Source organism: Emydura macquarii, unplaced genomic scaffold (genome assembly GCF_026122565.2).
Source record: "Emydura macquarii macquarii isolate MOO-44397 ecotype Brisbane River unplaced genomic scaffold, CSIRO-AGI_Emac_v2 contig_67, whole genome shotgun sequence".
Lineage (NCBI taxonomy): Eukaryota > Metazoa > Chordata > Testudines > Chelidae > Emydura > Emydura macquarii.
Genome location: NW_027130204.1, coordinates 7,052,505 through 7,065,165, shown reverse-complemented (window position 1 = coordinate 7,065,165; position 12,661 = coordinate 7,052,505). Strand labels below are relative to the sequence as shown.

At 42.1% G+C, this 12,661-nt stretch overlaps 1 protein-coding gene across 8 annotated transcripts in view; it reads right to left on the bottom strand.

The window, feature by feature from the left end:
• LOC137147156 (WASH complex subunit 2A-like) overlaps nucleotides 1-12,661 on the bottom strand; it is a 49,165-nt gene that overhangs the window by 23,471 nt on the left and 13,033 nt on the right. For 4 of the 8 annotated variants that reach the window (XM_067539005.1, XM_067539042.1, XM_067539047.1 and 1 more), the window contains exons 12-20: nucleotides 12,466-12,538; nucleotides 11,496-11,552; nucleotides 9,305-9,472; nucleotides 8,586-8,719; nucleotides 7,443-7,535; nucleotides 6,683-6,793; nucleotides 4,463-4,579; nucleotides 2,707-2,867; nucleotides 38-149 (exon numbers count right to left, since the gene is read on the bottom strand). In XM_067539005.1, the coding sequence (XP_067395106.1) occupies nucleotides 38-149; nucleotides 2,707-2,867; nucleotides 4,463-4,579; nucleotides 6,683-6,793; nucleotides 7,443-7,535; nucleotides 8,586-8,719; nucleotides 9,305-9,472; nucleotides 11,496-11,552; nucleotides 12,466-12,538 (1,026 nt within the window). Of the gene's footprint in view, nucleotides 1-37; nucleotides 150-2,706; nucleotides 2,868-4,462; nucleotides 4,582-6,682; nucleotides 6,794-7,442; nucleotides 7,536-8,585; nucleotides 8,720-9,304; nucleotides 9,473-11,495; nucleotides 11,553-12,465; nucleotides 12,539-12,661 lie in introns of all 8 variants that reach the window. The other 4 variants (XM_067539015.1, XM_067539063.1, XM_067539023.1 and 1 more) reach the window with 3 other exon arrangements.

The window sequence follows — 12,661 nt, the reverse complement described above, 5'->3', positions numbered from 1 at the left end:
AATCATCTGCTTTAGATTTATGCAGGAGAAGAGGTACCGTTGTGGTTTTAGCTGCTGAAGGAAAAGGGGTTGGCTGGGAGCTGAAGAGCAATCCTCCATTAACAGCATCTTCTTCGAACAGAAGAGACGACTTCTGGTGCTTCCTCTGACTGTAGAGAGATATCCATGCACATCAGACATGTTTAACTGGTCAAACGATGCCATTTTAGACTGTCCTCTTTAGGCACACAGTATAGAAAAGCACAAAGTTTGAAAGTACGATCAAAGCCAGGTATTCCCTAGGCTACGGAGGCCCAGGATTGCTGCTCCAGTCGGAGACCTTGCCTCCAGCCTCAGTCCATACTAGGATGTGTCAGTGCCAGGGCAAGTTGCTTCCATTCCTAACCTCAGCAGCACTGGAGTCTCATCTCTCACCTCTTCACATGAAGGTGACACATACTCCTTTCCCTCACCCTACGTCCACATTGCCTATTTAGGCTGCAAGTATTTTGGGGCAGAAGCTGTCTACTATTCATTGTATAGTGCAACGCACACCGGGGCCCCAGTCTTGGTTTGTCCTTAGGCACTTCTGTAATAAAACATGATTAACATAAGGAGCAAAGCAGCAGCACTATTGGAGGGGAACACAGGCAGGATTTTGTGGCCTCTGACATTGACATCCTTCCCACATTCAAGTCAGGATGCACATGGCAGGACTGCTGGGGGAAATAGGCCCAAGTCACTATTCAGTAGGGGGTGAACTCCAGGAAGACTTTCATATACACTCCTGAAATACGCTGATCAAAATCCTTAATTCAGTGTGATCACTGGGACTTTGCTTTTGTATTTACAGAACAAATAGATCACTTTGAACATTGGAGATGCTTCAGAGCCATGAGAGTGACTGAAGGAGTAGAAAGCATGTCTTATAGCAACAGACTCAAAGAGCTCAATCTATTTAGTTTACCCAAGAGAAAGCTACAAGATGACTTGGATTTCAGTCTAGAGGTACCTAGAGGAACAAATATTTACTAATGGGTTCTTCAATCTAGCAGAGAAAGGTATAACATGATCCAATGGCTGGAAGTTGAAACTAGACAAATTCAGACTGGAAAGAAGATGTAAATTTTTAAGTGAGGGTAATTGACCACAAACTATTTACCAAGGATTGTGGTGGAGTCTCCACCACTGGCCATTTTAAAATCACGATTTAAAAAAAAAAAAAAAAAAAAAAAAAAAAAAATCTGCTCTAGGAATTATTTTGGAGGAAATTCTATGGCCTGTCCCACACAAGATGTCAGATTATAGGATTACAATGGTCCCTTCTGGCCGTGGAATCATCTCACCAGAACACGGGGTTCTGTCCACTTGGACACTACAACTAGTTTAATTATTCATTCTTAGTGCAGCCTTGTGCACAAACCCATCCTGGATTTTGCAAATCCATTAGTCACCGCTTAAGCATCAATGGCACATTCTATAGACAGTTCTGCCTATCGAGGTGTTCACAAGCTGTCACTTTGACTATGCTATTCCTGGTGTGTAAGTCAGTCACCTAAGTCACTTCATATCAATTCTGCTGCATGATTGGATGACTGCAGGTTTTAAAAAAAAAAAGGAGGATGATTAATAACTTATTGTGCATCTCAAACCATGCACTTTTCTTACACCCTTTCAGTCAATTAGACTTTTGGCCTAAAATCTGAAGTTTTCAGGATCCAAACATTTTGTAAGTCAAGTGGATATTCCCCAAAATGACCACGCTGCACCCAAGAAGTAAAAGCAGATCCAAGGCTGCACTTCTGTTCGTGACGATATTTACACAAAATTAATAGATCCATGCAAAAATTAGCAGCAAAAAAAAGATTGACCTCCATCCATACAACCACACCACACTGAGGCAAATAAAAATTCCCCACCAATCCTGTGAACAGGTGAGCTTTGCCATGTGCCCTGCAGGCAATCCCATCTGAGCTATTTTGGTCCCAAAGAAGGAGGGGAGCTCCAGAGTCAAGAGTACTGTGAATGCCCTGCTAGCAGCCCCTTTAAAGAGGTTTCTCCAGCTTGAATGCCTACTACCGTGATCACAGCTGTGGCAGCATCATAGGGTCATGGGAAACCAGGATCGAAACCAACACCTGGAAACCAACACCAAGATCTTAATCTCCACCTGGAAATCAGCATTTCAGCCAGGACAAGCAACCAGATCATCAGTATAACATTTGAACAGCAGACGTGTACAGCAGGAAACAATGATTTTAAGACTCCTGAACAGCATCTCAGCCTCCTGGGAAAATGGAGGTATTGTGTTATTTCAGGAAGGGAAACCCCTAATACGTTGACAGACTATTGGAATAGGTAAGCCTGCTCCAAAAGCTTGGAGAGAAACATGCTCCTTTTTGGGTATCTGGCTGCTCAGAGTTTAGCTGATCGCCATTTTTGGGGACGGGGAGCAATTTTCTCCCAGGGCAGATTGGCAGAGGCCCTGGGGGTTTTTCGCCTTCCTCTGCAGCATGGGGCATGGGTCACTTGCTGGTGGAGTCTCTGTACCTTGAAGTCTTTAAATCAATACATGAGGACTTCAATAACTCAGTGTTAGGTTAGGGGTCTATTACAGGAATGGGTGGGTGAAGTTCTGTGGCCTATATTGTGCAGGAAGTCAGACTAGATAATCATAATAGTACCTTCTGACCTTACAGTCTGAGTCAATGAGTCAAATATTTTCACCTGTCTTTAGTGATTGCAAATAAATCCTCCTCCTCATCCTCAAAGAGACTGGTCTTTTTCGCAACCTTAGCTGGATTGATTGCACTGCCAGGTTTTGTAGGTTCCCCCTTTCGGCTGTCTTCGGAAATTGGTTTAGCCTGCTTGCTGACGTTCCAGTGGTCCTAAAAAATAATCATCATATAGGAATTACTCTCTTACAAGCCTATTTCCTACATGTCATTCCAGCCATTTCCTCATCTTCTCTACTTTAGTCAGCATATTAGAATCAGCGCTTGTTCCTTTGAGTACATGGGCTGTTCTTACATCTGTGCATCAAATATGAATATCAATGCAAGGCAAGGCCAGAAAACAATGTTATTAGCCCCTATTGCACAAGCTTTCAGAAGGGCATAGGCCTGGCTCCCATTTAGCAGGTGTTAAATGAGTTGGAGATGTAAATGAATACGAACATCTCAGATGTGCACCTGACTGCATGTTGTGCAGCCACAGAAGGGAGAAGCTAGCTCCTCTTGAGAATCTGGCCCATAACATTTTGATTAGACAGCTAGACAAGTGTGAAAAAACACACTATGCACGGTGTCCTGAGATAATATTAGTAACAACGCTGTCTCATTTCCTGACTTTTAATTGTAATATTAAAGACAGTTTTTCCTCTTGGGTTAACAAAAATAGGGACTATGCTGAATACAGTGTTAACACTTCAATGGCCCAACTAGACTTATGTTCATGCCTCATTTGGCGGTGAATGGGCTGAAATAGGAAGAGAAAGGTTGATTGTATGCCTTTGCTACTAAAAACTGATTGGCTGAAGACAGTTTTCTGAAAGGCTGGGTTAATAGATCAGTGGCATAGCTTTGTCCCAGAAGAGAGAAAATTTTAATATATAAATACCTATCTAAGTGAGAAGCCAGAATTTGCATTAACACGGAATGTTGCAAATTCCAGAAATATCTGTTTTCATGTTTACAGTGTGTCTCTTTATCCCTAATGTTACAGGTGGTCTGCAAATGGGAGAAGACCGCATCCCTTTCCTTGGTTATGCATTAAAATATGACTAGAAGGCTTTTTTAAATTTGGGCTTGCTTTATTTTTACATTAGATATTCATGTCTTATCTACCTTAAAAAAAACCACTTTAGATTAACTGGAGAGGCAGTAGTTTTATGACAGACACCAAAGAAACAGTGAAATCTGATGAATTAAGCAAGAACGTGACTTATTCACACAGTAAAGTTTCTTTTAATTGGGTCATGCTGACACTTCCTTAATTCAACTACTTGGCTGCAAATCTTGATTAAAGATCCAACACCGTCCAACACTTTGATAAAGGCCTGGGAGAACTCCCAAGCCCTGTACTGAGTCATCCAACTAGCCCTCCCAACAGAGACGGGTCAAATCTTGTTTTCCAATTCCCCCATATTTCTTTTTTTTTTTTTAAAACAAAAACCCCCCCCCAAAAAAAAAAAAAAAAAAAAAAAGACGATCCCCCCAAAACTTTCATGCCTTCTTTATACACTAACAGTAAAGGAGCATACACGCTTTTTTAGGTTACCTTTAAGTCAGCCATCTTGCTGGGCCATTTTCTGTTAGATATTTATAGTCTACCTCCTGTTAGTTTTCCCAGCCATCGTGCCTCTGCCAGCCAGTCCCAATGTGCATGCAGCCAAAGAGAACACAGAGCTCCCTCAGCCACACAGATACACCACAACATTTCACCTTTTAAGCCCAATACTAAAATGCATCTCGCTCGACTGTACCTCCTCATCACTGCTGAACAACAAGCCAGAGGCTTTTTTGAGAGGCTCCGATTGTTTTGCTTTCTCCTGGGGTGGTTTTGACTGCTGCTTTTTGATGGGTGCAGTACCAAAGAGATCCTAAAAATATTAAAGCCAAGAAAGATAAGTATCAGACTCAGGTTCCTATCAACATCTATTTCTTGGCTGAGTGACATTCAACTGGTCAAGGAAATAAATTCTTCCACCAAAACCTATTCAAAGGAGAACAGCTTCAGGGATCATGGAGCAGATGGTTCTCAGCCGTGGCATGCACAGATAGATGTTTAGTAGAGAAGTTACAGACCAAAAGCCTCTAAGTATCAACGCTTTCAACAATTTGACAAAATAGGATTAGAACCCAGTCCTGCAATGGGATCAGCTAGTCAGGGGCCCTCAGTCCCAATGAAGTCAATTTCCCATTGCAGGATTTGGCTTTTATTCTGTAATTTCTGTTTCAGCTGGAGACTTTGGATTTATAATACGATTCGACCAGGCTTAACCCTAGGATCTGAACATGGTATTTTAAAGACCACACCACCACTTTGAAAGAGATTCTCTACTGATTGCACCTTGCATGTACACTTTTCCATCATTTATTTCGCATTGTCATTTATTTTCTGTCCTCATGATGGACAAAGCCATGGTCTCACGTCTACAGTAGCCAGTTTTGCAGCTGTGAATCACCACAAGTGCAAACAGGACCCAGGAGCATTAGCCACCATGTCACCTTAGCCTTGCCCTGCTAAAAGTGGTGGAGCTGTGCAGTGGTAAATTATGGCTGTATGAAGTTTGCCAGGGTAGACAAGGTCAGTGGAAAGGACATCAAGAAGGTGATCTAACATGGCAAGCATGATATCAATAAGCAGTTACTCAGTTTAGACATGTGCAAATCTTCCCAATTATGACATTCTGACTGACTGTTTATGGCAGAGTTTTTGAAAGGACAAAGTACAGTATATCTCCTAAGAGTCTCATGAGAAGGAAGTTTTTCTGACAGTCAAAAGATGTAGTCACATTTATTCTTTGAGACAGAGAAACTGCCTCAGGAACATTAATAGCTGATCCCCAACAACTTTCTGACCCTGGCCTCAGAGAAAATTTCTCCATCACAGGAACAGTGGTCCCATATGTTGACAAGCTCATTACTGCAGTTCAGGTCTTCCCAGCCACAACCCACTGCTCAGCAGCCCTGCTGTAGCTCAGCAGCCAACTACACACAGCTATCATCTGTGCATAATAGGGATGGAGAAGGGACTCTTTCCAACAGGACAGGTGAGCAAAGAAAGCTCTACTGCATCTGGGAAAAAGACCAAGATCTTGATCTGCAACCCTCGTGTGGCCTGCTGTACATGCAAAAAAAGACACCTGGTGAAGTCAGCACTTGTCCATATGGAAGTTTCTTGTCAAGTGGGATAAAACCCAGAAATCCACTAAAAGTTTTTCCAGTTGAACTTGGATTCCTGGATAAAATCTTTGCAAAAAACCAAAGTCATGAATGCCTAGTAGGAGGGGCTTGCTAAGCAATGGGAAGCTTCTGCTAACATTCCCAGATGGGAAGAGATGAGAGCTGGAGGCAGGGGGCTCTCAGATGAGGGCTCTGGAATTTGCATAAGCCACAGGCCTGCCACTATCTGCTGACACCTCATCACACTCAGGGGAAGATTGTACAACAGGCTAGTTTACTATGGGGGCTGGGTGTCCAAAGATGGACCGTAAGCCCTTGGAGAGCTGGAGGTCTTGTTTCCCTGAGTGTCTGTACAGCGCCTAGGACAGGAGCTCTCGGGCACTACCACATGTTAAATAAAGAACACAGGGAACCTGTCAATAGTAGTTAACCACTGGAGAGGCGGCATATCCCAGAGAACAGGGCACCACTGACCACATAACCCTGAGCAAAACAGTTCACCTCTGCCTCAGCTTCCTCATCTCCAGAGTGAGAAGGATACAGACACTGCTTTAGCTCAAGGGTAGAAGAGGACTATGAGAGCACAAAGTACTAAATCAAAGATTACTATTGCCTGTACCTCTTCTCAAGCTGCCATTGAGCTCACTCTGTTACAGGAGAAGATACACTGGCAAGTTTTACACAGCATTAAACCCTGATATGTGAACAGTGGCCCTTTTAACTGATTTACCTTCCTGAAAGAGCCCAGTGAGCGGGCTAAAGAGAAAGCATGGCTAGCACTGGGGAGGGCCACTTACCTCTTCATCTTCATCGTCAAAGAGAGAGAGTGGGGCTTTTGTGGCTGACTTGCTAGGTGGTAGGGATGTGTTCTTCGACTTCACCGTTTGACTCGATGAAAACAAGTCCTGCTAGAACCAAAACACAATCACTTAGCAAGACAGTTTGATACAAGCAAAACAGGGTTTAAGAACTCAAATGCAATGTGCATATTGCTTTTCATTTAAAAAATGATATTGTTTGGTGTGTTACCAAAGAGGAGAAAGATAGTTGATTCTCACCACACCTAAAAACTGAGGCTCACATTTTCAGAAGAGGTGACTGATTCTGGGGGCCCAACTCAAGACACCTTCTGCCCGATTCAGAGATATTGAACACCTGCAACTCCTGATGTAGAGCATATCCAAGCAGGGAAGCAAGAACACAGGAACTGGAGATTTTGCATGACCCTACACATATTGAAGCAAATCTGATGCTCTTTCCTCCTTTTTACTTCCTCTAACCTTCCATCTCATTCTTGCAGCTCATGCCACTGTGTGCGTGCAAAATACAATTTTTAAAATTTGGTGGAAAATGCTGGAACACAAATACTACTCCTGCTGGAGACAGTTTTCAGGGGAACCACATACCAGAGATCCAATTCTTTGGAGACAAGCAACGATTTGAGACATCTCTCAACAGGAATGGGTTTTAGTTAATATGGCCATAGAAATGCTGTCACATTTTGGTCTAAGGCACCTGGAATTCCATTTCTGTCTAAGAAGGGCATTTAGCACTTACTTCAGAATCTTCTTCATCAGAGAATAGGCCTTTTTGGCTTTTAGGGAGCATTTCAGATAAAGACTTGAAGTCCTCAGTGGAAGATGGCTGACCCTTCAAAACAAGAACACATCAGCAGCCATTTAAATCAATGCAAACAGCACACTGTACATTTCCTCTTTAGCAAGCCAGCTACTAGCAGAGCTACTAAGTGCCCCAGCTGTTGAAACGGGTCAGCTAAAACATAGAAAATTCTAATTCAGAGATCTAGAGAATCCAACACATGTGGTTTGGAAGACAGATCTTTTTGCAGAGCCTCAGCAACATGAGGACTATTTTGAGTGAGGGCCACAGATTATTTTGCATATAATTCCCATTGACTTCAACAGGGGCTGCTTGTAGGGATTCCATGGTATGGCTTGGCTATATTTTTCTGGATAAGACAAACTCCCATATGGAGGCAACACAGATGAACTAGCCAATGGTGAGAGTACAATAGCTCTAAGTACCAAGTACGGAACATTTCATTCAATCAGAAATTTGATTTTTTTTTCTTTGTTTCATGTTTGGGTGTTTATCCTTTAAAAAAAAAAATTAAATCAATCTAGCTAAATTTCTAAACAAGACGTTGTTTAGAAACAAAAGTTTAAATGAACAATTTTGGCTTTTGAAAATAGATGTTCCCCATTTTTATTCAGCCAAAACTATTAGCCAAGTTGGACCCGAATTCATGAATGGCTTCAGTCAATCTGAAACTGTATTTTTCGGTGAATAAACTCATCGGCCAGAAAACTCCACCCAGCTCTACTTCACAGCCAACCTCTGCCAGCTGCTACAGAGCAAGGAGGAGGAACAAGAGAGGCACCATGGTCACATGACCAAGAAAACCAACTCCAGCCTTGGTGAGACACCCAGAGACCAACCCCCTGGCACAGGAAACCCATGGCTGGAAGCCTAGAAATTCAAAGATCTAGGGAAGACACACAGGCAACCCCAGAGTTAGCTGGGGAGGAATCTGGAAACCAAGCATCACGTTCATTAAGACAAAACATGCTCCTGTTATTCTGTGGGCTAGACTCCAGCAGAGTTAAGAGTCAGAGTGCCTAACTATTCCTCTCAGATCAGTTCTTTGCTCACAATGGAAAAATCCACTTCTAACATTACCTTTCCCCCTCCCATGGCTTCTTTACGGCATTCGGCTTCTTTAGCTGCCTTACTGACAGCTGCAGGAACAACTTCAGGCTTTTCCTCGAATAAGTCGCCTTCATCATTGTCAAAGAGATCAGCAGTGGATTTGACTTTGTTGAAAAAAGAGAAAGAATACACATTCATATTGGAGCATATTTTTCATTAGAAGAAACTAGCTATTATTGATCAAGCAAGATTTTGACACTATAAAAGGCATATAGTCTCTTCTGTAGAGAGACAAATGATAGCAATGAACACCAGAAGTCTCAGTTTTTGGTCATGAGGCGTGTGCAGGCTAACTCACAAGGTGAAGCGTCAGCTGAACACAATGGTCATTAGCCATTACAGTGTCAATGGGTGCTGCATTTCTCACTTCCTTCCCATACACACTGAATATGCATGCCCATCTAGACACATACGGATGTTCTGAACCAAAACTAGACATCGCCTTAGACTAAAAAGCCTCCCAGGAAAAAAAAAAGCCTTTAAGAGGAAGAGCGAATTGCCATCAGAACAGCTGCCATGAAAAATCAGATATGCCATGATGGTAATGTTCAAAGGGATCACATACAGATGAGACACACTGGAGTAGCGTAGGCTGAAATAGCACCAGGTGCAGGAGGGATTTAACAATCTAGAGGTCCCCACTGGCCCTAGTTTCTATAACCTTTTATAGTTTTCTGAACACACTTTACCCGATTTTGAATGTTTGTTAGTTGGTTCCACAAAAAAGTCGTCATCGTCGTCATCAAACAGACTGGCTTTCCCAGACTGTCTGGGGGCTTTGTCGGCATTCTGCTCCCCAGGCTTCTTGTTTTCTTTTTCCACGAGAACCGAGGCGGAACTAAACACGTCATTCCCACCTGCAAGTCAGAGGGGAAACAAACAGACACCATTAATACACCTGAAGAAGCTACCACTGGAGTTTCCAGAAACCAGCCTCACACCTCTGCTTCAGTTAACTAGAGTCAAGCAGGTGGTTTTATCCATGCAGCAGAAGCCTCTAGTGTGTTCCTGAAACATCCCCTTGACAGAAACATTAAGAGAGAAACTGCTACCTAAGGCAGCAGAGAATTCAAGATGGTTCTTTCTCAAAGACACACTGCAATCAGTTTCTCTCTTGCTAAGTGGCAAGCCCACGTATCTCCAGGAGGAATGTCAATGAAGCAACTGTGTTGACATCAGAAGACCATTAGTCTTAATTCTCTGCTCCCATATAAACACCAAGCAAAGATCTCAAAGTGCTTTATAAACCATTCAGACTTTCCATTTTCGCTCTCCATAGTGTGGCAAGACAGGAGGATTGGGGAGAAGAGGAGGAGACGACTTACCAAGAAGAGAGCACATGCCAGGTTCTGCCCTCATGCAACTACATGGACTTCAGAGGTATTTTAACCTCTGCGCAGAATTAGGCACAGTGTCCACTCTGTACTTCAGATAAGGCAGTGCTCAAACTGGACCAGCCTGACACTTTTGGTCTCTCATGCATTTGATTCTGGTGTGCTGTCCTGTCTGAGTGTTAACTATACCTGTTCCAATAGGCTAACAGCCTGTTTGAAGATGCTTCACCACATCAGAAGTCGGGTTTCGAGTCTGCCTATTTGTTCCCCTTATTACCTGCTATTCCCAAGAATCTGTATGACTAAACTTTACTCAAAGGTTTGCGGAAGGCAGATTATACCTGTTACTGATATTTTCTTTAAATTAACAAGTAACATGCATTTTGAGCAGAAGCTTAAGTTTATAAAACCTGGATCATCCAATCAAGGAAAAGAACCAGCGACATGCGGCTTGAGTGACCACTCAAAGCCAGACTGGTGAATTCTGAATGTTGAATAACTGACTGAACACTCACTAAGAAATTTAAGAGTGATTTATCCAGCTATTTTTGAACAGTGATTAAATTCACAGAAGTCATGATCTAGTTGCACAATTCCTGAATAGGAAGAGAGGACTAAATTCATCACTTCAATTGTTTTCAACAGATCTAGCCCGCTCCAATACTGACGAAGTGTGCTCTCACCTCAGAAGAGCAAGACGGCATCTGACTTAACACAGTGCCAAAGCCATTCCTGATGCATTAGTGTCTCCAAGAAAAAGGTATGGAGGAACTCTGAGCTCATCTAGCCAGTCTTAGAACAACCCAGTATGGCATAAAATAGGAAGAAACATGTCAAATATATAAAAATAAGACTTTGGTACAAACACGTTAACTCAGTTTGTTTTTGTCACTAAACTTACAGATAAAATGTGCAATATCCTGTCCAGGAGCGAACTAAATATACTTTTGAGAGCAAAAGCTCTTCCCCACACAGATCAGCTTCCTGAGAGAAACTAAGGGGGCAGGGTGATCTGTAACTACTTCTTTTCCCATGATGAAAAAGAGCAGAACAAGCTGACTAATGAACAAGTTATTACTAAAAGTTTAACTGACTTCTTCAAAAACAACATGCTAGTCTGAAGAAAGTGCACAAAGGTACCATGCCATAAAGATAAGAACCTACTTTTTAAATGCAGCTCGTACTACTGCTGTAAAGAGGAATAGGACTGAATTGTATGCATACTAATACATGCAAATATCCTGCCCTTATGCATTCAGTATATGAATCACTGATACAAATACCAGGCACTCTTAAAAATAAGACTATGCCAGTTTAGTAACGATACGTTCAACCTGACTGGTGTTCACACTTTTCTTGAATTCCTTCCTCAGCACACTGCAGTTCAGTCCTAGCATGTTTACAGTTCATATGCTTGATGCTGAATGTCCAATACAGCAGTGCTACATTTTGAGCTTGTGTTTTTTCCCTTAAAACCATCATAGTATATTTTAAAGAGAGAGACATGTTCCATGCATGAAGCAGGTCATTGTCAATTGAACCATACCTGGGAAAAGAGAGACCGCACCTGCAGGAACTTTCCGTATAGCCTTTGTTGATGCCTCTGAAAATATGGGAAATACAAGACAAGCCAATAACGGATGGATGAAAATATTTGTTTTGTACAATTAAAGCCTCCAATACTCTAGTATAAAAAAAACCAAGCGTAGTGATTGTACTGAGCTCTCTCCTTTTTGTTCAGGAGGCCAAATGGCTTCAAATCAACATGCTTTAGACACACTTCCTGAATTTCTGTGGGGTTTTTTTCTTGAAAGACACAAAGTGAGTCCAGATGTTCCTGCTGTGTTGCAAACCATGCCCATGAAACTAAAAGGCCATGAATAAAAAGAATTCTTGTGTGGTTATTTACAAGAGTTTGTATCCACAACTATACATCATTTAAAAATCCACTCTATACCCAAAAAACAACAGCTATCACTTAGAAGCCAATGGTGCATTTGAAAATTTGGCCACTGGAGTTAGATGACTTCAGTAGGAACTGCTGGGCATGCAGCACTTTTGAGAGTCAGCCTATTTATTTAGGTGCTTACATATGAATTTAGAAGCATAAATTTAGGCCAGAACACTTCTGGAAAACATTTGGCCATACACTTCCTCCCGCCTCACTGCACATTACTCCATACTGAAAGGTGCATGAGCTTGCATTGAGCCCCCAGAGGGAACGCCATCCACTCTGCAACTTGATGGGGCTATAAACTATAAAAAAAAATTACGGTGGAGAAACATCAAACTTTTTAAATCAAAGAAAAATGTGAACATTTCCCTAACTAAGAACAGAAAACGTTTAAATGTTTCTGTTGGGAATCTACTTGAGTTAACTGCTTTCCTAGTTTATTAGTTTGCTATTTATCTATTCTGGTTCAGGTCACCCGCGGAGAGACATGATTACCAGCTACAGACAATGCAGACACCTATAATGCAACAGATGTCTGCTACTTGTACCAATCAGTTCTTACCGTCATTTATTGGGGCTCGCAGCTCTTTTTCCTTTGAATCCTCTCCTTTTGGTGCTTCAGCAAAAAGATCACTCTGATTGACGACAAAGATGCACAACAGAAGAGCATGAGAAATTTATCAATTGACTGCAAGGATACAGACGTGCGGCAATAGCCAATGGCGAAGGAGCAGAAATGCAGAGATTTCAACGTTTCC